The sequence below is a fragment of the Zootoca vivipara genome, chromosome 14, assembly GCF_963506605.1.
Source record: "Zootoca vivipara chromosome 14, rZooViv1.1, whole genome shotgun sequence".
Taxonomy (NCBI): Eukaryota; Metazoa; Chordata; class Lepidosauria; order Squamata; family Lacertidae; genus Zootoca; species Zootoca vivipara.
This window is the reverse complement of record NC_083289.1, coordinates 41,026,525-41,049,774: the sequence shown is the minus strand read 5'-3', so window position 1 is coordinate 41,049,774 and position 23,250 is coordinate 41,026,525. Positions and strand designations below refer to the sequence as shown.

At 44.1% G+C, this 23,250-nt stretch overlaps 2 protein-coding genes across 9 annotated transcripts in view; one reads left to right on the top strand and one right to left on the bottom strand.

Annotated features, from left to right (window-relative positions):
- The first annotated feature begins 33 nt into the window (after positions 1 to 33).
- ERI2 (ERI1 exoribonuclease family member 2) lies at positions 34 to 8,408 on the top strand. Its single transcript, XM_035130500.2, has 9 exons — positions 34 to 69; positions 757 to 827; positions 915 to 998; positions 2,889 to 3,016; positions 3,208 to 3,352; positions 3,814 to 3,914; positions 5,493 to 5,574; positions 6,609 to 6,697; positions 6,870 to 8,408. The coding sequence occupies exons 1-9, from the start codon at positions 47 to 49 to the stop codon at positions 8,154 to 8,156; spliced, it is 2,010 nt and encodes a 669-aa protein (XP_034986391.2). The 5' UTR covers positions 34 to 46; the 3' UTR covers positions 8,157 to 8,408.
- A 119-nt stretch (positions 8,409 to 8,527) lies between these two features.
- Positions 8,528 to 23,250, bottom strand: part of LOC118092473 (acyl-coenzyme A synthetase ACSM3, mitochondrial) — a 21,889-nt gene continuing 7,166 nt past the window's right edge. For 2 of the 8 annotated variants that reach the window (XM_060282823.1, XM_060282824.1), the window contains exons 4-14: positions 22,303 to 22,510; positions 22,047 to 22,190; positions 20,589 to 20,745; positions 19,405 to 19,484; positions 17,811 to 17,934; positions 15,889 to 15,969; positions 14,834 to 14,935; positions 13,299 to 13,426; positions 13,113 to 13,212; positions 11,989 to 12,108; positions 8,530 to 10,427 (exon numbers count right to left, since the gene is read on the bottom strand). In XM_060282823.1, the coding sequence (XP_060138806.1) occupies positions 10,341 to 10,427; positions 11,989 to 12,108; positions 13,113 to 13,212; positions 13,299 to 13,426; positions 14,834 to 14,935; positions 15,889 to 15,969; positions 17,811 to 17,934; positions 19,405 to 19,484; positions 20,589 to 20,745; positions 22,047 to 22,190; positions 22,303 to 22,510 (1,331 nt within the window). In that variant the 3' untranslated portion in view covers positions 8,530 to 10,340. Of the gene's footprint in view, positions 10,428 to 11,988; positions 12,109 to 13,112; positions 13,213 to 13,298; positions 13,427 to 14,833; positions 14,936 to 15,888; positions 15,970 to 17,810; positions 17,935 to 19,404; positions 19,485 to 20,378; positions 20,399 to 20,588; positions 20,746 to 22,046; positions 22,191 to 22,302; positions 22,511 to 23,250 lie in introns of all 8 variants that reach the window. The other 6 variants (XM_035130502.2, XM_060282825.1, XM_060282822.1 and 3 more) reach the window with 6 other exon arrangements.

Sequence of the window (23,250 nt, the reverse complement as noted above, 5' to 3'; positions counted from 1 at the left end):
GCGTGGGGCGTGGGGCGTCGGGGGATGGGGGTGGGAGGCCGTAGCCATGGCGACGAAGAAGTTGGCCAGGTGAGGCCTACAACAGGCGCTGCATCCTTCTTTTCCTCCATTTTCCTAGTGGGCTCTCGTATTATTATTATTATTATTATTATTATTATTATTATTATTTCTTTCATTTATACACTGCCTTTTCATCCAAGGAGCTGCAGATGGCGCACGTGGTTCCTCCCCCTCCCTTTATTCATTTAATCCACCCAACAACCCTGTGAGGTTGGCTAGGTTCAGAGGCAGTCACTGGCCCAAGGTCACCCAGGGGGCTCCGTGGCTGAGTGAGGATTCGAACCCTGCTCTCCCAGGTCCTAGTCTGGTGCTCTAACCACTGCACCACCCTGGTTAACAAGCCTTGTGGGTTTCTTTTCCCTTGGGAAGGTTTGGATGTTTAAAATAAAGGGTGGAGGGAGCTGGTGAGAAGAAAAGATGCTGCCAGATGTCTGGAACAAGCCCCCCATTTCCCCCCTGTTCTCTCCCCTTTTATCCCATTTTTGGGGGCTTTGTGTAAATAGATTACAGGTTGAGCCGCTTGCATTTAATTACCAGTTGTCCCAACTGTTCTCCGCACTTTTCCCTCTCTCTGAGGGATTCGGGAGCCTCAGGCCTAAATCTCAATCACTTGGGTACCCCCCCCCCAAAAATAGCGTTTTGCTATTGAGAGATTAATTCTTCCAGTATGTGTTTGTATTATTATTATTTTTGTAGGCAGCTTGGCATTATCAGAAGAATTTCTAAAACATCACCCACTGGCCAAAGTCATGGCAAACCCAAACTGAGTGAGTATTGTGTCTGAATCGCAAAGCAAAAGTTACCGGTACTGTCTTTACCCCCACAAATAACACAATCCTCGCTTGATTTCATAGGGCAATTGTTTGACTACTTAGTAATTATTGATTTTGAGTCTACGTGCTGGAAAGAAGGCAGAAAATGTTACACTCAAGAAATCAGTAAGTGGAGATTTAGTAATATTGTTTGAGAACTGCTTCTGTGTGATCGGTAAATTAATAATGGAGCTATCAAAACATTGTTCATGCCGTTTATTTGTATATAATTCCCAACCTACCCATCCCAAACTCTACATGTAAAGTATTCATCTTTTGATAATTTCCATGAATGACTCAAGGTGGGTCCTGGAACATAACAGCAGCTGGTATTTGGGGCACACCTCTTACCATTCCCTTAGATCAGAGGTTTTCAACCATGAGTCCATGGCTCCCTTGACCAGCTACATTCTTTCTGCAGCACTGCTGTAGAGCTCAGGAGCCCAGTTACGTCACCCCTTGCCTGTAGAGCTGGCTGCCTCTCACCTTTTTCAAACACCCTCCCTTGTGGAGTGTTCCCTCAGCCTCCCTTTCCCTCTCCTCTCCTTGGGAGTCCTCCAGATAGCTGCTGTTGCCACCCCTGGTCTTTGAGCTGCCCCCCATGCCCCAAAGTGAGGTGTCTCCTCACACTGCCCCATAGGGGCCTGGGGAGTACCCCCTGATCAGCCCCAGGAGCTTGTAGCCAGGGCTGCTGCAACAAACAGCTGTGCAAGCCTTTGGGAGGCAGAGGAGAGGGCGTCAGAGGAGGGAGAGAAGGAAAGAGGGACAGAGGCCAGTGTTGCCCGCAACACCAATGGCACACTGGTTGGAAACCACTGCCTTAGATGTAGCAGCTCATGCAAAGAAGTCTCTGGCCATTGCTGCTATTGGCCACAATTCAAAGCTTTATGAGGCTTCTTTGAACATGAAGGATTCGGCATCACCTATGCTCTGGCTTCCCCCAACCCTTCAGTACTGGGCAATGTGACCCATGCACCCCAGTTGAATGCACAGCACTTTCTTGAGATTGGATAGAACAAGGCAGCTTGTGATTAGGAAATTAGAGCTTTGCTTATAAATTAGAGTTTATTGGATGGGGTTACTAAAGAACCAAGACCAGGCTTCCTCAAACTTGGCCCTCCAGATGTTTTTTGGCCTACAACTCCCATGATCCCTGGCTAGCAGGACCAGTAGTCAGGGATGATGGGAATTGTAGTCTCAAAACATCTGAAGGGCCGAGTTTGAGGAAGCCTGACCAAGAGCATGGAGCTTGGGAGAAGATGTTGTCAGTGTACTGACGATTCCTCATCTAAGGATTTAATGCACACTTTATAAAGGAGAGGGAACAAGATGGAAGCTTTTGAGGTTCCACTAGGAAGTTCCAAATGAGATAAGCATTTTTATACAAGTGGAATTTAAATGGTACCAAACATCAAACAAATTTAAATGGTACCATGCTCTCCCTCCCTCTCTCTCTCTCTCTCTCTCTCTCTGTGTGTGTGTGTGTTTAAAAACAACAACATAGTTTTATTGATTTCCAATATATAACAATTACAAAAAAGAGAAGAAGATACAAAAACAAAATCCACCCACCTCCCGCTCCAGGACAGCCAAAACACAGTAGCTTAGGGATTGATTGATCAATTGATCAAAACATCCTGGCTTATAAGCATTCCTAGGAGCAAATAGATGAGCTTGTCTTAAAAAATATGAATTGATCTCTCAATGGTATTAAAACATTCTGAAATGTTTAGTTTGTTTAAACCTGGAGCACGGTAGCAATTAATTGCATTTATATCTATTCCTCTCTCAAAGGAGCTTAGAAAGATTTATATAATTCCCTCTTCCTTTTATACTCACAAGAATCCTGTGAGGTAGGTTAGGAAATATAACTGACCCAATGTGTTTTATGACTGTGATTGGGTGGGCTTAAACCTTTGACCCAGCACTTTTTAACTCCAGCTGTAAAACTGTGTTTTTAAGAATGCTATTTCTTTAAAATAAACCTGATTTGGAATGAAAATGCACTTTCTTTAGTTGAATTTCCAGCAGTTCTATTAAACACCTTGAATGGAGAGATTGAATCTGAATTCCACATGTACGTGCAGCCTCAGGAACATCCCATTCTCTCTGAATTTTGCACTGAGCTAACTGGCATAAAACAGGTACAATTTTATTGTTTCATGTTGCAGTCAATTTGCAAGCTAAGCTCATAGTTTCCAGTTGGTTTTGAAACTATAGAGATGTTATTGACCCTGTTCACTATGCCTGACAATGAATTGTGTTAAGGCTGAGTGTAAAGCAACACTTGGATACTGTCAAAAATACTAAATGTATCTTGTTCTCTTCTACTAAGAACCAAGTTGATGAAGGCGTCCCTCTTCATATATGCCTGTCTCAGTTTTCTAAATGGATTCAAAAGATGCAGAAGGAAAAAAACATTGTTTTCAGTTCAGGTCATTCTTCGGAAGGAAAATTGTGCGCTTTTGTTACATGGTCAGGTAATTCATAGTACCTTTTTTAAAATCTGATTTCTTACCCTGAAAGTGGTTTGAAGTGATTCGACCCTCTTGACTTTGCTTTTCCACTTCCTTTTTAAAAATCTCGATCTTTCAAGGCTGTATTTGCAACATGTGCTAGAAACTGGTTTAAGAAAGCAAAAGAAAAATGAGATTTTTTCTTGGGTAGAATACACACAAAACTCTGAGTTGGGAGGTGCAACTGCTGAATGCACAGTTGTGGGTTGCGTACTCCTCAGCAGTTATGTGTGCATTTCATGACCACACCATAGCGCAGGTATGTTTTCCCTAGGTATCTTTTCCTACTTTAATTCCTCATGTTTCTAGCCTGGTGAGGAATGGCTGTCTGATAAGAAACAGTTACTATTCCACATGGAAGAAAGCTAGAAACAATAACAAAGCATAAAACATGAAAGGTTTATGACAGTTTGTTTGTTCTACAGACTGGGACCTGGGGGTGTGTTTGCAATACGAGTGTAAAAGAAAGCAACTGAGAAAACCAGATGTTTTAAACTCCTGGATTGATCTCCGGGCAACTTACAAGGTGAGATCAGACTGCATATGTGTAGTATTCATGAAAGGAATGCTGAAATGGCCAATTTTGCTAGCTGAGAGCTGCTTATTGTTTGAATTGCAGTGGCCATGGTGTAACTGGCAGTCTGTCTGCATCTCCGCAAGCTAGATCATTGGCCAGATGAAATGTAACTTTTGCTGCATTTCTACATTGCTTATAATACTGCTTACCTTCCAAGTCCCGGACTGCAGAATCCGGGACCAGCAGCCGCGTGACACCGGAAGTTGCGTTGACGCAACTTCCGGTGTTGCTTTGCCCTTCTCTGGGCACCAAAAATGGCCGCCGCCGGCTTCGAAAGTCGCGTCTATGCATGTTCGGAAGTGCGTAGACGCAACTTCCGGTGTCGCTCTGCTCATCTATGGGCACCAAAAATGGCCGCCGCAGACACAAGAAGTCGCATCTACGCACTTCCGGACATGCGTAGACACGACTTTTGAAGCTGGCGGCGGCCATTTTTGGTGCCCAGAGAAGGGCAAATCAGAAAAAAATGGCCGCCGGCAGGAGAAAATAATGGAGAAAAATGGGAGATGAAGTGATACGGGGGACCACTGGGAAAAGGTAAGTAAAAACGGGGATTTCCTGGGGAAAACGGGGTACTTGGCAGCTATGAATACTGTCATGTTAGTCCCATGTGTAATAAATGCTCCCATCTGTTTTACTCCTTTCCATCTCTCTTCTTTTCTTTTATTCATTAAGTGTTTTCCTTCACTGGTGACATAAAGATCACATGTTTACATAAGCCCTCCTAGGTATATGACCCATCTCTGGTCCTGTCTGTATTAATTATTTATTATATTACCCATATCCCACCTCTAAGGATGCAAAGTAAAGAAATACATGGGAGGGGGGGGAATAAAATAATTGAATAAGGCTGCAATAAGAACAGAGGAGGAGCTTTGCTGGATCCGAACAGTGGCCCATGTTGTCCAGCGTTCCATTCCCAGCAGCCAGCCAGATGCCTGAAAAGCATAACAAGTCACCAGGCTGCCTTCCATAGTACAGTCACTGTGTGTGGGGAGGGGGAGCAGTCTGAGGTCACCTAGGTCATTACCTCTCTCCTTTGCTCTCCCATTCCTTGTCATATAAGGCCTTTGGTGGTAGATAGCCCTGTGAGTAAGATGGGACAGTGATTTTATTTATTTATTTATTTCGGAGGAAGGATATGATCGTAGTATATTCATTATTTAAAAAGTGATAAATATCACTTAATACAGATTCATTTTATGATCGCTCCTGAATATTTAGTAATCAGAGCACCGATGGGCATGTTTTGAGTTCTTTGAGTTGCTAAAGCAGGTGTGGGGAACCTTTGGCCCTCTAAATGTTGCAGAACTCCTAACTTCCATCAGCCCCAGCAAGCATGGCCAATAGTCAGGGATTATGGGAGGTGTAGTTCAGCAATGTTTAGAGGGCCACAGGCTTCCCACACCAGTGCTAAAGAAAGGCGTATATGAAGAACTACTTTTTGTGCTGTGCCTATGAGCCCCCGCCATGATTCGAGTTGAACAGAGCACAGCAGCTAATGTCTTTACCTTTATTTCCTCTTAGCTCTTTTACTGTCGGAAGCCACATGGGCTAAACGGTGCTTTGCAGGATGTGGGGATCATATTTGCAGGACGGGAGCATTCTGGTGAGTGAGTTTTTAAGTGTGTGCGTGCGTGTATGTATGGAAGTATTTCTAGTCATCAGTAGCAGGTTTTTAGGCTTGTTCCAAGCTCTGCCTAAACTGAGACAAACTCCATGGAATATAACCCAAACTGTTCAATAATACCATGCTCTAAAACCAAGAATGCTGGTTTTTCTTATCCTTTTAAATGAGTTTTATTCCACTTTTGTTTCACCCTTCTTTCAAAAAGTTCAGGACAATTTGTTAAATAATTTGCAAAATGTTCAGGACAATAATTTGAAAAAATGAAAAAAAAATTATTGCATATTTCCAAAGCATTGTGTACAATAGCAGGATTTTGAAAAACACTTGTAATATGATGAATAATGTATAAAATTGGAAATTGTGAATTTAAGACATTATGGATGCGCACGAACAAATTTTAAACAAAAGAACCAAGAAGGGGAGTCAAGGGAGTTTAGAAATCCCATGTTTGGAAGTTGTTATGGATTGTATACATAGCATGGTTATTTGTATGTGATGTTTTTTGTTATTGTAAAAATTAATAAAATAGTATTAAAAAACAACACAAAAAGTTCAGGAAAATACCTACTGTTGCCTAGCTCCTTCTGTTTTTATCCTTGCAGCAACCTGTTTTATTTTTCTGTTGGAATCTGCCCAGAGTGGCTGGGGAAACACAGCCAGATGGGCGGGGTATAAATAATAAATTATTATTATTATTATTATTATTATTATTATTATTATTATTACCTGGTGGGGTGGGCTGGACCGGACTGGGAGGCAGAGTTACTCAAAGTCACTAGTGCACTTCAGGACCAAGCAGGGAGTGGAACTCGATTCTCCCTGGACTTACTATCTGCCATGTGTAGATCACCAAATCTTATACTTATACTAGGGTCTTCTTATACAAGGGTGCTTTGTGCCTAGCTGTATCCCTACAGATTCTTTTGTGAAGCAGTGAGAAAGGGTTGTGTTAGTACAGAATAGTTAACTTGCCTGACTTGGTCAACAACAGCACCACCTCTGTTTTCCCTAAGGGCTGGATGACTCCCGGAATACTGCCTGCCTTGCATGGAAGATGATATGCGATGGGTGTGTGATGAAAATCACTAAATCTTTGGATAAGGTCAGTGGCTTTTCTTCTTGACATATGTGCCAAGAAGACAGTAAGAGTTTGCTGAAACGACTTTGAACTTGATCTTCTTCCTGGAGGATTCCGAGGCACATTTTCTCACTTGGCTGTTGACGTCTCTTTCCTGCGGTTCCCACAATATCTTATTTGTTTATGGATTCTTTAGGCACCTCCTGCGAAGAATTCCATTGCCAGATTTTTGTCTCCGAAACCTACTGAAGGAAGTCCTTTGGGGAGCAGCGATGGTGCAGGAATGTCATGTCTGGACGAGAGCAAAAATGCTGGAGTTACCACGGGAATTAAAAACAAGAAGGAAAACCAACAGCAAGAGTTCACTCCTGTTCATCTGCACAAAAACGCCCATGTTCTGTCGAGTAATGCCTCAAAGACTGATGGATATAGTAGTGTCCAAAGCTGCTTGATCGAAAGGCTCAATTCCCCTCTTGGCTCTTTTCAGCCTTCGCATAACTCTTTGGGCATCCAGAGTGGGCTAAATAACAGGCACCCAATTTCCAGTTCTTCAGTGCATAATCCAGGACTGGTTTTAGTCTCAACCACTCTTTCCTCCGTCAGTATTTCAGATATAGACATAAGTACCACTCCAGATTGTTTATCAGCGCTGGCCAACTGGGAGGATGTAGCTTTAATACCAGCATCGCAAGATGATGAAGGTTTGGGGTGTTTGCAGCAGGATGATGACACAAGCCATAAGAGTTCATTGACCGTTGAAGAGAGGATGGATCTGAATAAGTCTCACATGATGAACTTGGGATCTAAAAGTGTTGCGGATGCTACTCTGAATCTGGAACTCCCTAAGTCTGTTGTGTACAAAAGCCCCAGCACTACGATTTACAACGTTGGCATAGCCCCAAATAAGTTCTCAGATACTTCTGCGTTTAAGCTCCCCGCTGCAAAAGCAAGTGCTGCTTCCATTGATGTGTCAAATGGAAACCCTTTCAGATTGTCATCTGAAGCTCATAAAAGGAAGCCTTCCAGTCCAAAATCAGTTCCTCCAGCAAAGAAACCACCCTTTATAGTTTATGAAGACAAAGGCGCAACGCCTAGTACCTCCCAGCTAGTCAGGAGGCTGGGTTCCTACCGCGTCCCTTCTGGCATCTTAAACTCCTCAGTCAACTTAAACCAGCCTTTAAAGGCTGCAGAGACTGGGAGAGTGACCCCTCCTCTGTGCAGATGCGGTCGAAGGGCCAGAAGGCTAAATGTTTCAAATGGTGGTCCGAATCATGGCAAAGCGTTCTATAGCTGCCCAGTTGGAAAGCAGGCGGGGAATAGAAAGGGCTGCGGTTATTTCATATGGGAGCATGCTCTTCAAAAGGAGAAGCTCACACTCCCTCCCTCCAGTGCTCTGGGGCTGCCATGTACTGGGCGCAGTTTCAGTTCATCAGGAAATTCTGAAAAGAAGACCCTCATTCTCCGACCTTCTATGCGAACCTAGCCAAGGACTACCTCCTTGACCTTCTTCCTGGAGAAAAATGTCTCACACCGTCACAAATGAAAGAGGCTATTAGCTTTGTTTCCCCATCTTAGAATATTCTTTCAAATTGTGCTGCAAATGGGCTGTCTATAAGCTTCTAAAGTGAGAAGTAAAAGGATGGGCGTCCCTGAAAGGATTTTGACAGTATTGCTGAGGATAAACCAAATGCGGATCAGTAGGTGGCCTTGCCTTTTAAAGTTATCCTGCTTTTTCTACATTCTAGGCTTATCGCAGATTATGTCTCCATTACTAGATAACTGCAAACACATGCATTCTCCGTGAGAATCAGTAGCGCAGGCTTTTGAGCACTTGCTTTTTAAAAGAAATAGTGCATAAATGCGGTATCGTGGTTTAAAGTTTTATAGACATACTGATTTTTTTTATTAGTGAAGTACAATAAAAGTGTGTCCTGAAATTCTGGAGGTTGACTTCCTTCCAGTACGGCAGCTTAAATTCCACAGTAAAACTGAAGCACTTTTCTTATCTTGATGCTCTATTTCTGTCAAAACATGTTTTGTTTACTTTGGGGCATCACCACCATACTTGAGGCTGGTGTGCAGCCTGTGGGAAAAGTCAGGAGTTTAAATCAAAGACAGGAGCTAACATAAACCCACATCAATCAGAAAGTAAAGAGGTAGAAGTTCTACAACAAATTAAACAAAATGGAATGAAGTTGTTGCATAGCATGCCATGAGAGTTCCATGACTTTCTTCTCGAATGCATGAGAAACCTGGCATTGACTTGAAAATGGTTGCCAAGATTGTGAAATACTGTGCCTATAGTGCTTTCAGTGTCCCAGGAGATAGCCCATGTTGGTCCGGGCTGGAATTTTTTAGCTAACCGTTTTTTATGATCTGAATTAAGTGAAATAAAATATGAAATAAAAACGATTTTCTGTTTTAACGGTTTGGATCTTGCCTGGTGATAGCTCTTTGATTTTGATAGCTCTTTAAGCACTGTGGGGAAGTTACATATGCAGAAATACTAATACTTAAAAGTCTGCTCAGTTGTTCTTAACTATAATCCTAGGAGCTTGCTTACACCACGGATGGGGGAGAGAATGTTTAAGCACGGATGTGGGCCTCCGGTTGTTGCAGAAACAAAAAATATTCCTGGTATGATCAGTCACTATCACACGCTTCAGGCCCCACTGGCGTTCAGTGTGTATTGAATTCTCCCATTGAACTAAATGGGATTTAAAATAATTTAATATTGGCTGGATTGTGTCCAGCTGAATTAAAAGCCTTTTCTCCTGCTTCAATGATGCCGGTATCATTCAGCATAGTACATCATTGGGGAAGAGCTTTGGTGGGGATGCTACTCTTGCATGGTGACCACCGGATCCCTTGTAGTTTATATCACCCTGATGCACAATAGAGACTAGACTTATTTAGGCTGTGGCCAGGTTGTGTCTCTAGAAGGGCTTTCTAGCACGGATGCCCAAAGAAGCTTGCTGCCAGCAACTACGTGGAATGTTGAAATGAGCACATGTGTCAACAGTGCTGTGAAGGTCCTTATTTATAATCCCAGACTGTCCACTTCACTTGCTTTGGGACAACTTGTACTCCCCTGATTTTTTTGGTGGCCTGGGTGTGGATATTTCCATTATCCTGTGTGTTGGAAACTGTTGGGTCAACAGGAGATCTGAACCGATCGAGACCCTTCTATTCTGCCTCTACAGGGGAGCGGGGAAAGGCGCTGGCTAACGCGCTTGATTACATGTCTAGCTTGCTCTTGTAGCTCCCTGCAGATTCGTGGTGATTGTTTAAGCTTCTCAGCTCTTGAATCAACTTGGTGTTGGCATTTTCTCCAGAGTACACTGTGTTCTTTTCTGCATGCAACTCAGCATCTGGAATGAGAGTTACACTTTGCTTTGCTCAACCTTGCAAGATGATTTTAGGATTTTATATAAATGGGTGGAGGGAGATGCTCAACCACTGATATTCCCCAAATGTCTGATCCTGCACTGCTTGTAATATACCTCAAACTCTCCAAGGGAGTGGGTGTGTGAGGGGTTTTTCTTCTTTTTCTTTTTTTGCAGTGTGTGTGTGTGTGACAGCTGCAGCATTGGGATTTAAATACAGAGGCTGGCATGGCATCCAATATAAAACTCAGAACAGGCGCTGTGGAAGTAAACAGCTAAATCTAAGCTTTCCCCCACTCTGCCTTGCGTAATTCATTTCTTCTGATTTTCCCACTGATTGTCTTTGGCAGATGTAGCACAAACTCCACCTGTTGGACAAGAGAAGGAATTTCAGTGAGCCAAAGCGGGGGCAAAACATACGAAGCTGTTTTTTTATACGGAGTCTACTTGTGGAAGGCTGCCAGTAGGGCTCTACTTACCCCTATTTCAGAGATGGAGGATCTTCCAGCCTGTGAGCTACACGGCCTGTCATGGACTGGCTGGATGCCGAGGAGTGGTGAGAGGCACCAGCTGGGGAACCCCCAAGAGAGGATGGCTCAGAGCCAGGGGATTGGTGGTAGGACGAGGGTGAGGGGTCAGAGGGAGCAGACTGGGAGGAGGAGGAGCTGTCGAAAGCTGAAGAGGCAACAGAGCAAAGGGTGGCAAGGTGAAGGAGCCTCAGGTGGCTGGGGAAGAGTCTTAGAGAGCAGTGGGAAGGTGGGGACCTTCAGTTCTTGCAACTGCTTCATTGGGGCAAGACCTGCTGGGAAGGGTTGCCATGATCACGAGGTCTGTGCTGTTTGCTTCTTTGAATGAAGAGTTAACTTCATAGACACTTTGTGAGTTATTGCTGACCTGCCCTGACTCCCACCTTGACACCACCCTACACCTGATGCAGGTGTGGGGCAGGTAAGGTAGGGGCTTAGATGCTGGGCAGTGGCTGCAAAGCCCCCTCACACAGTTTCTGAAGCACCCAACAGCCATCTGGTTTTCTGAAGCATTGTGCCAACCAGGATCGGGCTCCTTCACGTTTATTTATAAAAAAATATTTGTATACCGCAGTTTCCTTGAAAAGTGCCAAAGTGTCTTACAACAATTATGATACAATTAAAACAGGACATTATAACACAATTAAAAACCACACAAACGTTAAAGCAGTTCACCAGCTGATGTGAGGGCAAAGCTGTTGGGTTCAGGTGTGCAGGATAGCTCCCGGCAAGGTATCTTCTCATTCCTCTCAGGCTACGCACACCCCAAATATTTAAAGCATACTACCACTGCCCCTGAGTCCAGGGAAGTGTAGTTTGTTAAGGGTGCTGTAGCTTTGTAAGGGGTGAACTGTGGTTCCTATGATTCATTGAAGGAAGCTACATGCTTTAAATGTATGAGATTGACTATGGCATTTTTCCAAAGGTTTGACAGAGCCTTGCCCCAAAAGGACTTACAGTTTACTAAGGCACAAGGGAAATACTAAAGGAGAGGGAGGGCAATGAAGACAGGAGTAAATAAGAGGTGGATGTGTTTTTCGGTTTCAGGCACTTCAGTTTAGATATAGAAAGGTATTTGATGAAGGGTTCGTTCCATTCCTTGGACAAGATGAGTTTTGAGGATTGATTTGAAGGAAAGGGGAGGTGGACTTACAGAGGCATTCTGGGTAGAAGTTGCAGGCATAAGGGGAAACCAAGGGTGGGGTCATTTTAGAGAAAAGGACACATCCACGAAGTTCAGGGTGGTAGAGCTGAATGAGCCCAAAGGAAGGATATAAAACCTGGCAGGTGCAGGGACATAGCTATGGAGAGTATTGAAGGCAAGGACATGAAGCCTGCGCAGGAATTGGGCAGAGCTTGGGAGCCAGTGCAGGGATCTAAAGGAAGCTAGATCATGGCTTACCTTTCTAGGATACTTGTAAGGGGCAGTGACTTTTTTGACGTGATCCTGTAGCTCCTTAATCAGTGCTTCTGGGTCGCGGGAAACGTAGTCGGGTGCCAAAACCACAAAGGCTTTCACAACCTTAACACATTAAATATGTTTGATAAAAGATCATGAAGACTTAGCAAAATATTCTTTGGGCAGATTTTAACAATGGATCATTTCCAATGGTCCATGACCAACCCAAAGAACGGTTCTCTCTCTCTCTGTGTGTGTGTGTGTGTGTCGTGGCTGCACCCCGTTTTTTTTTAACAGGCACCTGAAGAGATGGACTGTACAGCCACAAATCTCTTAAGCCATTTTACTGTGCCAGCTTAAAGCTAAGCGTGCCAATTTAAGTGGCTCGGGGGATTGCTACTTGTACTTCCCAGCATAAGATGTTCAAATCAGCATGGACCGTTGTGTTCTGGAACATGAATTCCTTGTGGAGTTCATAGGCTTTCAAATTCTAAAAAGAACACGTAAACACCAGCGGGATTTCATCTTTTCAGAGTCCTCCCAAGGATGCTTATAACAAATGTGAACCATAAAAATCAAATTTCAATTATATGAGTTTAAAAACCAGAAATTACAAACCTAAAGGACCTACACTGGCTCCTGGTATGTTTCCAAGCACCATTCAAAGTGTTGGTGCTAACCTTTAAAGCCCTAAATTTTAAAGCCCTGTATACCTGATGGAGCGTCTCCACCCCCATCGTTCAGCCCAGACACTGAGGTCCAGCTCCGAGGGCCTTCTGGCAGTTCCCTCACTGTGAGAAGTGAGGTTGCAGGGAACCAGGCAGAGGGCCTTCTCGGTAGCGGTGCCCGCCCTGTGGAACGTCCTCCCATCAGATGTCAAGGAAATAAACAACTATCTGACTATTAGAAGACATCAGAAGGCAGTTTTTAATGTTCAATATTTTATAATGTTTTTATATGTGTTGTAAGCTGCCTAGAGTGGCTGGGGCAATCCAACTAAATGTAATAAGTAATAAAATTAGTAGTAGTAGTATAATATAAGTAATTATTATTTATGAATAATAAAATATATTATTTCCTCCATTTTAAAAACACTCCGTACTGTAATACGGCTTGACTCTTTTTACCTCCCCTCTGACGGAATCTGGGCTGCTAACAACAGCGGATTCTATGACCGCCGGGTGTTCTATCAATGCACTTTCCACTTCAAACGGTCCAATGCGGTATCTTGGAAACAAAAGAGAAGGCTTTGAAGGGACCTTCTGATACTTGGTCTGCAGAAAACGCTCAGTAGCACCACATAGGTGTGTTACCCAGCAGAATTGATGACATCATCAGCTCTTCCTACGAACCAGAAGTAGCCATCTTCATCTCGCATTCCTCTGTCCCCAGTGATGTAGAAGTCCCCGCGTACAGTTGAATTGGTTCTTTCTGGATCATCCTGGGATAGGTGAATAGGTACTTATAAAAAGCACAAGCATGCTCATGCTAGCAAATTTAGGCATAGCTGAGTGTGTGTATATGTGTGTATGTTTATGTATACTATATCTCCATCAGGAGGTTGTGGGATCTCCTTCATCGGACATTTTCAAGCAGAGGTTGGATGGCCATCTACCATGGATGCTTTAGCTGAGATTCCTGCATTGGAGGGGGTTGGACTAGATGGTTCCTCGGGGTCCTTCCAACTCTATGATTCTATTATATTTATATTTATATTTATATCACTACAGTCATACCTTGGTTTTCAAACAGCTTAGTTCTCAAACGTTTTGGCTCCTGAACGCCACAAACCCAGAAGTGACTGTTCCGGTTTGTGAACTATTTTTGGAAGCCAAACGTCCATGGCTTCCTGCAGCTAATCAGAAGCCACGCTTTGGTTTCCAAATGTTTTGGAAGTCGAACGGACTTCCAGAACGGATTCCGTTCGACTTCCAAGGTACGACTATTATTTTTATTCTTTTCCTCCTGGTGTATCGATGCTATTTGACACACCCTTCTACCCTAACACGCCATAAGACTTGAGTTAATAATACTGAGATAACGCAAGTGCCATATGTAAAGCTACTGAACTATACCATTTGTGGGGGCAGGTAAGTATTCAGCCCTTGGGTCAACGGTGAACATTGCAAGAAAACCAGAAGAAAAGGCATGCTGTGCTTGCACATTGCACTAAATCCAGAGTTAAACATAGGGGTAACAAACCTTTCTGGACCAGCAGGATAGATATTGAAGAAAATGCCACGGCTGCCACGGGGCAAGGCATAACACAAAATTAAGATTGGTCATTACTGCTCCATACCACCCCAAGCTGTTTCATGCTTACAATGGGAAGGTGCGTATCCAGTGCTAGTCCTACTCAGAGTAAGCACATTGAAAGTAATAGAATTGAGTAACTTAGGATCATTCATTTCAGTTGGTCAGCCCTGAGTGCAACGTACAGCCCTATAATTCTGCCTGGTCAGTGTCTGTACATGGAATTTGTGGTGTGGGGGATCACCATTTAACCTTTGCCTTGCCCAGTAAGGTCTTCCCGCGCATGCCTTTGCTCAAACTTTCAGTGCTATGTTTCTTTCCGTTCAGTCAATAGTCCTACAAGACAAGACACCTGGTCTTCCTTGCTCTCCGACTCTCATTCTGAGCCCCTCAAATGGCTACCAAGCTACTTCAGCCCCCGCAATAGCTTCTGAGTTTCTGCCACTTGATCATCTTGTCCAGCTTTACGTCTGTAGCTGGAAGGGCAAGATGCTACTCTACTCTAATTCCTGGCGTTCCGAAAACTTGATCCAATTCCAAGTAAATAACTTAACAGCTTCTAGTTTTTACTTAGCTGTGCAGTTTGCATCCCTACCGTGTATCGAGTGAAAAGACAAAATGGCCGTGCCGGTTTTATCCGGATAGCAATATCACCTTCTTTCCCAGGAGGCAACATATTGCAGTTTTCATCTATTATCTAAAAGCAAACAGGAAATACTCAAAAGTCATAGGATCCATTACAAAGTTGGATTCGGGGAGGGGGGGTGGGGATCAGGTGGAACAGTGAAGGGCAATATCTCACTGCTACAGCATCTGCTTCCCATGCAGAAGGTCTCAGGTTCAATCCCAGCCATCCTGGAGTTGGGGTTGGTGAAGGATGATGTCTGAAACCCTGGAGAGCTGCTGCCAATATAGACAATGCTAAACCAGATTGGCCAATGGTAACTTGAAACGAGGCACCCCAGTATGGTCCACTTTAGGCTGCTTTGTGCCTTGCACATGAACCCCAACCCCCACCAGTTAAAGACCAGCTGCTTAGATGTTGGACTTTATGGAACTAGCCGAACTGACTGGGAGACTGGGTGACCAGGGAGAAGAGTCAGTGGAACAAGATTGGAAGAAATTTGAAATATATATATATATATATATATATATATATATATATATATATATATATATATATATAAAATATTGCAATATTTGATATTATGGATTATACTTGGAAGGTGTTATAGGCTGTAGGTGTAGAAGTAGTTGTTAGTAATTAAGAAAATTGATGAAGTGAATTAAATAATGAAAGAAATTATGTAAGGATAAGATAGATAATGTGGTTAAAATGATGATTTAGAAATTGCTAAAGATGATATACTACTGTGAAGCTCAGAAAGGGGGGATCTGAGGAAGTCACCCTACAATATTAAGAAAAGAGATTTCTAATTAAGAATTTTTTAATGTGAATTTGTTAGTGTTCATTGTGTTGTATTAAGTCTTTAATTGTTTATGTTGTGTTATTATAAAATGAGTAAAAAAAATTGAGAAAGAAAAAGACCAGCTGCTTAAGCTAGGGGTAGCCAACTTTGTGACCTCCAGCCCTTAGGTTCTCCCCCCACCCCAAATAAAAACTCCTAAAACCAGCACTGCATACTGTACCTGTGTGTCATAGGCTGGGGAAGGCTTCCCCATAGAGCCCGGCTTAATTTTCATCCCCTTGAAAGTTCCACAAACCAGCGCCTGTTTCAAGTAGTGAAAAGGAAAGCGTGGCTGATGAGATTTTGGTGGTTGGGAGGCAGAGGCATAGACAAGGGTGCTAACTTGAATAAAATATTGGGGAGGCCTAGGTAGGCCCTGCCCTGCAATAATCGATCACAAGAAGCGGCACACACATGCCATTTGAATGGCAATGTCCATCAACTTTGTGTGGGGTGGCCCCCTCAAATATTTTATTGGGGGGGCTGAAGGGGCATCAGTCCCTAGCAGCTGGCTCCTATGGGCACAGAAATGCTAGGTGTTACTAATGCTAAGTTAAAGGGAACCAGGCAGAGGGCCTTCTCGGTAGTGGCACCCACCCTGTGGAATGCCCTCCCACCAGAGGTCAAAGAGAACAACAATTACCAGACCTTTAGAAGGCATCTTAAGGCAGCCCTGTTTAGGTAAGCTTTTAATGTTTGATGGATTTCTGTATTTTGGTGTTTTGTTGGAAGCCGCCCAGAGTGGCTGGGGGAACCCGGCCAGATGGGCGGGTATAAATAATAAATTATTATTATTATATAGGTGACATGTTGTCAGTGAGAAGGTAGAAAAAGTGGCATTCTAAAAGCACTGAAGTGGTATGGCGTCACGTTACGGTGTCTACTTTGCAAGTAATTCTCAGTGTCAGTTCCTGACATCCTCAGTTAGGGCTGGGAGAGACCCTTTCCTGAAATCCTGGAGGGCTGCTGCCAGTCAGTGCAGACAGTACTGAGCTAGATCAGCCTCAGTGGTCTGACTCTGCAAAAGGCAGCATCTCAGGTTCATGTAACTAATCTGGTTGCATGCTGTCAAGACAATTAATTTGTTGGTCTCACTAATTAAATCAATGTTTAAATGTTGCAGCCCTGTTAACAGGTACATTAAGCCTTTATATTTTATACGGTTGTGAGTTTAGGGGGCTAGACACCCTAAATTCCTGGGTCCAGTAGGTGTTAGAATTTAATCAAAGGAAGTATTCAAATATAACCCAGATTACTTTCCTGACCAGGAAATCGCCTGGGGCGATGGGCCATTAGGAAGGCAACAAGCCAGACAACAAGTGAATGGGACCCCTCCCTCTGCTCAGAGTTAGTTAGAAGAACAAAAACCAGGGTTTGGAGTTTGCTGGAGTGTGACCTGGAAAATAGATGTTACAGCCTGGTAAAGATAGGAGGGTGGGAGAGAGCATCAGAGTCATGGCTGATGTCTGTCTGGATCCAGAGCTGCAGCTATGGGAGAAGCAAGACCCTCTTGGAGTATTAATGCTGTGAACCCCTCCATTGCAGGCTCAGGCAGTGGCGGAGCTTCATGCTCCAGCACCAGGGGGAGGAAAGCAGGCAGGGGCGTGGCTGGCGCACATCTGGGAAGCGTGGCACACGTCCAGGGGGCGTGGTGCGCCGCCTGTGGTGTGTGGTGTCCAGCACGGGTGGGGGGGAGCAGCCGCGATGGCACCCAACCAGGATTGCACTGCCGGGGGCAATGCGCACCCCCACCCCCTCTTCCTCTGCCAGTCGGCTCAGGTTGCATATATGTGTAAATAAACCATTTATGATAAAGACACTGCAGTCTCCGCTGTGCCTCATTCTGTGAACTGCCCTGAGATCTTATGATGGAGAGTGGTATATAGATTTAATATATAAACAAATATGTTCCCAAAAGGAAACAAAAACCCAGGGTGAAGTGCCTGAACCCCCCTGAAATTTTGCACCACTCGGGGGTGGCATGCAAGTTGCTTCTTTTTGCTTTTTATGTAGCAGAATATGGACATCCATTGCAGCTTCATGAACCTTCCAAAAGCAGAAAGAACACCCTGTTGCTGCACTTAAAAAACTGCCCAGCGTTACCGTCTCTGTCTGCCCGTAGCCTTCGTAGATATCCAGTCCTGTTTTTGTTTTCCATTGCTCAATGATTTCTGGGTTCATGGGCTCCCCTGCACTCACGCAATGCTTCAGGCTGTGGAATTTATAACTTTGGATAAATGGGGAAGGAAAGAGAGAGAAACATTTAGATTTCAAAAGGGTTAATAATCATGAAGTTATACAGTTAACCATGGTTTGGAGAACATGGATAGAAAGAAGCGTTTCTTCTAATAAAGCTGAATGGTGGGGGATTCAGGAAACATTTATTTACACAGCTAAGCTATGTAAATATAACTGGTTTATAGGGGGAGAGGGGGAAGCTTTACCTCTGCCCACCTGCCAGACTTGGTCCATGGAGATTTAGAAGCAATAAGGTTTCCTGTTCCAATTTTCCACCCCATAGTATAAGATCTCCCACTTTATCTTTCCTCTTTCTTCCAGAGCTAGAACTGGAAATCTGCATATCTGTGTAGTGCTGCTTGTTAACATCAGCCTGGGCAGCTATAGATTCCTGCCAGTCTTTCATCCTAGACTTGCCATTGATCAATTGCCTTTATATCCCACCGTCTTCCCCAAGGATCTCAAAAGGGGCGTACATGGTTCTTCTCATTTAACCCCTCCCAAAACAACCCTGTGAGGTCTTCTTCTTTGGCGATCACTCATAGCCGAGTTAGATTGTCTTCCATAAACACGGTTTTAACAATGGGTCCGTAAGTGACTGTGGAGGCCAATTCTGGATCCACACGTCCTTCCACAGTGGGGACATTGGTTTCCAGGCAGAAGTTGATCATGGTGTGGATTTGCCAAGCGTGCCTTCCTTTTAGCACGTTTCTCCATTGCGTCCTGAGATCGAGTTTCTTCAAAGCCCATGGCACCTTTGATGAAGGCTGTTCTCTAACTGGCACTCGCAGGCCAGGATTTCCCAGTTGTCAGTGTTTATACTACATTTTTTAAGATTTGCCTTGAGACAGTCTTTATACCTCTTTTGTTGACCACCAGCATTACGCTTTCCATTTTTAAGTTCGGAATAGAGTAGTTGCTTTGGAAGACGATTATCAGGCATCCGCACAACATGACCAGTCCATGAGGTAGGCTAGCCTGAGAAGCAGTGACTGGCCCTGTGAGTTGCATGGCTGAGTGAAGATTTTGTCTCCCTGGTCCTACTCCGGCACTCTAACCCAGCCTTTCTCAGCCTTGGGTCCCCAGATGTTGTTGGATTACAACTCCCATCATCCCTAGCTAGCAGGAACCAGTGCTCAGGGATGGTGGAAGTCGTAGTCCAACAACATCTAGGGATGCCAGGTTGAGAAAGGCTGCTAACCACTACACCACACTGGCTCTCACTGGCTTCTCCTCACCAGGGAGGGCAATAAATGTTTTCCTGCTTAGGCTGGGATTTTGTCTGAGCAAATGCAATCATAAGTGGTGCCAATATTAAAGCACATTAACATGACTAGTAGTAAATAACAACAACACCTATAAAAATGTAATAAAACATCAAACATTAAAAACTTCCCGATACAGGGCTGCCTTCAGATGTCTTCTAAAAGTTGTACAGTACAGTATAGTACTTCTTTACCTGCTTAAACTGTGGTGGATTAGCATCCGATAAGCAGTTGGAGCAGAGCAGAATGTTGTTATGGGAAACCTGGACAAAGCCTAGATGATTATAAAAGACAATGGATCAAAATCTAGTTTAGTGCTGTGTACAGATCATAATATATAGCTTTTTGCAGCTATCGGTAGGCAATTTTTTTAAAAAAGATGTGGCATACAGACATATTTGCTAATCCGTTCTCCAGCTGGTTGATTTAAGTATTTATTGGATATGTATTCTGCTTTTCAAGTAGTCCTCAAAGCAGCTTAACATTTATAAAGACAACAGATGCATCAAGAACCACATGTTCAAAAGCAAAACAACTAATGGAACAGATGTTCCTTCCCCCAAGGCAGTTCCTATAAATTAGCTCTCTAGGGGTTGGAGAGGGGAAGCCCTCCTCTCTTCATCCTTGTAATTTAGCCTCCAAAAACCATTATTAGCTTGTAAAAGCTTTATTTGCCCGCCTTTTTACTCATAAGACGGGCAGGTTGAGGATGAATGGGGGACTCCTTCCTACTTTTACCAGCCTCTCATGAGTAAAAAGCTGGTGAGTTAATAAAATAAAATAAAATAAAATAAGAAAATGTGTGCCAGGAACCTCATCTAAATGCTGGCAAGGCTGCAGCTCCATAGCCTCGTACCTCCACATGTGGTGGGAATGTCCCAGAGTTCAATCCTTTTGGATAACAGTGCTGCAGGAAATCTCCAAAATAACAAAACAGGTAATAGAAGAATCTCCAGAACTAGCTGTATTAAATATATTCCAGGACAACAACACGCATGCACGGGACAAGAAATCCACAAGTCACTTAATTTCAGCAGCTAGAAGTATATTGATGCTTTTCAAGATAAGTCCCTTTTAGGTAACAAGTGATTTATAAAGTCTAAGAAAATAATAAAGCGATCATTTGTGCATGAGGTCTGAATTTAGGTACTGATAGTTGCCACAATACTGTTGAAAGTAGATTAAGAAGATGAACTTGCAGAAGTGAGCTGGGCTGAGAGAGAGGTGAATACTGCAGCCATCACAGGATGGCTTCACTGTGAGATAAATTCTATGTGTCTACTCAGCCAACATCCCACACAACCAGTTCAGTTGCATGAATCCAAACAATGTTGAAAGAAAAGTTTCTTGAGTAACTAGTATAATACTTGTCCCTTACTTCGAGTACAGGGGTTGGCTCGAAGCGTGGCATGCTGTGAACAAACACACATGCCCCTTGGATCCAGGGTGCAAAAACACTGCTCCAAGCCGATTTTGCCCAGCCTGTGTCAGACGTATTCCAAATTATGTCCGAGGGGGTCAAATCCAGCCAATACCTATGTAACAAGAAGAAAAAGTACAAAATGTTAGGAATTCAACGTCACACTGTTAGAAATGTTCCATCAGAACAAGCATTTCTGCTTGCCTGCTTTCTCTTCCCTCTCCCCCCCCCCGCGCTGTTGTGGGGTTCTCCTCCCCCCCCCCACAAAAAATCCTGTGCCCAAGGGCAGGGGAGAAGGGAGAAGCTCCGTTGTGCTAGCTGAAATCATTATGTGGGCTTCCACTAGTGGGATCAGTTAGTTGACCCCAGCAAAGGAGGAGGATTGCTGGCATACCTACGCAGCCTGTAACTGCAAGCCACAGCATTGTGAAGATCTGTTCTTGAACTATCTTAAGACAACTTCTTCATTTGGCATTCCTCCTGATTTACTTTCACAAAGTGGTTAGACTAGATGTGGTCTTCATGGAGGATTTGTTCTGATTTGATTACGGGGTGGTTACATGACCGTGAGCATTCATCCTGATTTGCTTGTGGGGTGTTTCCGTGTCTTCCCATTAATCATTCATTTAGTGTTTTTCCTGTCACTTTCCAAAGTCCAGGTTTAAAGTGGTTTTGTTGTGGTAGGCCAGCAGAACCCTTGAGTTCATTTTGAAGGTACAAACCTGAAGGCCGGGATGTATGTATGCATATCACAACACAACACAACATAACAACAACATATACACACTCCTTTATTTTATTTTTTACAAACACCTCAAAGCGGTTTTAAAAAGGTACCGTATTTTCCATGTATAACACGCCCCGTGTATCAGACGCCCCCTGTTCTGGGGGACTAAAAATTAAGAAAATGGAGTTGTTGAGCTTTTGGGGGGGAGGATTGCCAAGGGTTGTTGAGCTTCCTTTAGGGGGGATTGCAGAATATCGCTCACTCACCTGACATGAGCTGCCACTTGTATGCGACGCAAGAGCCGCCAATCATATTTCACATCGCCGGCAGAATACGTCAATTGCCCGCCCGGTTGCCGCAGCGACAGCCAATCTAAACCAGCTCTTGCTGCAGCCAACAATAACATGCCGTATAGCCGCTGACAATCTCCGGCTAGCGTCAGCAACCAATCCCACGTCCCCACTATGCACTGTCTGTGTATAAGATGCCCCCCCCGCCCCGTTTTTCAGATTAATTTTTAAAAAAACCAACAAATCTCATCTTATACACGGAAAAGTACGGTATGTGCTTGTATCCTTCTGCAAAATGATCAGAATGATTCTTTATCTAGGTGCTCTCATGAAACCGAGTGTGATGGCAAGAAAGTGCAAAAAGTACACGTACAAACACACACACACACCCTTTCATACCTTCCATTTACACCGAGGCCAAGGCCATGACTTGCATGAGAATGTTCAGTCATTTTGGGAGTCCCCGTTGTCCCGCTGGTGAAATAGATAGCCATTGGGTCCCAGCTTTTTGTGACTGCACAGTCGTGCTCGGCAGGTGCAAGTCTGTAAGACATAGAATAAACTGAAGCCCATGTGATCTAAAGAACCGCAGCCTGCAAGGCCACGACTCTGTCCCGCAAAGAGATTACGTATAGAGACAAGTCTGTATACTTACTTCAATAAGTCGCTGAAGTTTAGCCAGCCCTCCCTGTGGCTCCTTGACACAATGAGCTTGAATTCTAGTGATGGGCATTTGGAAGCTATGCTATCTGCTGCTGGGGCCAGAACCTGGTCAGTAATGATACATCTGGCCTTTGAAGTCTGGACTCGGTGGAGAATGTCTTTCGCCGTCAGCTGTGTTGTCCCAGGAATAAGAACGGTTCCTAACAAGGGACCAAACTAAGATTAAAAATGAGCCACATGTTTCCAACTTAAGAGCGATAAAGAAATGGTTAGAACATTTGCTGTGCATATAAACAATCTCTAGTTCAATCACTGGCATCTCACGCACAAAAGGCTAGAAAAGTCGCTGGTTTGAAACCCAACGGTCCGAGTCAGCTTCCTACATTGCAATGGGAGCACTGAAGGCTTCGGATTTCAAACTGCATGGGGGGGGGGGTGAGTTGTACCGCAGGGGAGGGGGAGTTAAGGATCCAAATCGCTGACTGGATCCAATCTCTGACCCCTACACTGTGGCTAATATTTAGCATCCAGCTGCAAAACAGAGCTCTGCGAGGTGCAAATTTAAGCTCTATTAAGGGTGTGCTCTATAAGGGACCCAGGTGGCGCTGTGGTTAAACCACTGAGCCTAGGGCTTGCTGATCAGAAGGTCGGCGGTTCGAATCCCTGCAACGGGGTGAGCTCCCGTTGCTTGGTCCCAGCTCCTGCCAACCTAGCAGTTCGAAAGCACGTCAAAATGCAAGTAGATAAATAGGAACCGCTACAGCAGGAAGGTAAACGGCGTTTCCATGTGCTGCTCTGGTTTGCCAGAAGCGGCTTTGTCATGCTGGCCACATGGCCTGGAAGCTCTCTGCGGACAAACGCTGGCTCCCTCAGCCAATAATGCGAGATGAGCACACAACCCCAGAGTTGGTCACGACTGGACCTAATGGTCAGGGGTCCC

Coding starts and splice junctions, on each gene's coding strand:
- ERI2 (XM_035130500.2), top strand. CDS start 47: ATGGCGACGAAGAAGTTGGCCAG. Junction 999..2,888: donor ATGTTACACTCAAGAAATCA/GTAAGTGGAGAT, acceptor CACTTTCTTTAG/TTGAATTTCCAGCAGTTCTA. Junction 3,915..5,492: donor ATCTCCGGGCAACTTACAAG/GTGAGATCAGAC, acceptor ATTTCCTCTTAG/CTCTTTTACTGTCGGAAGCC.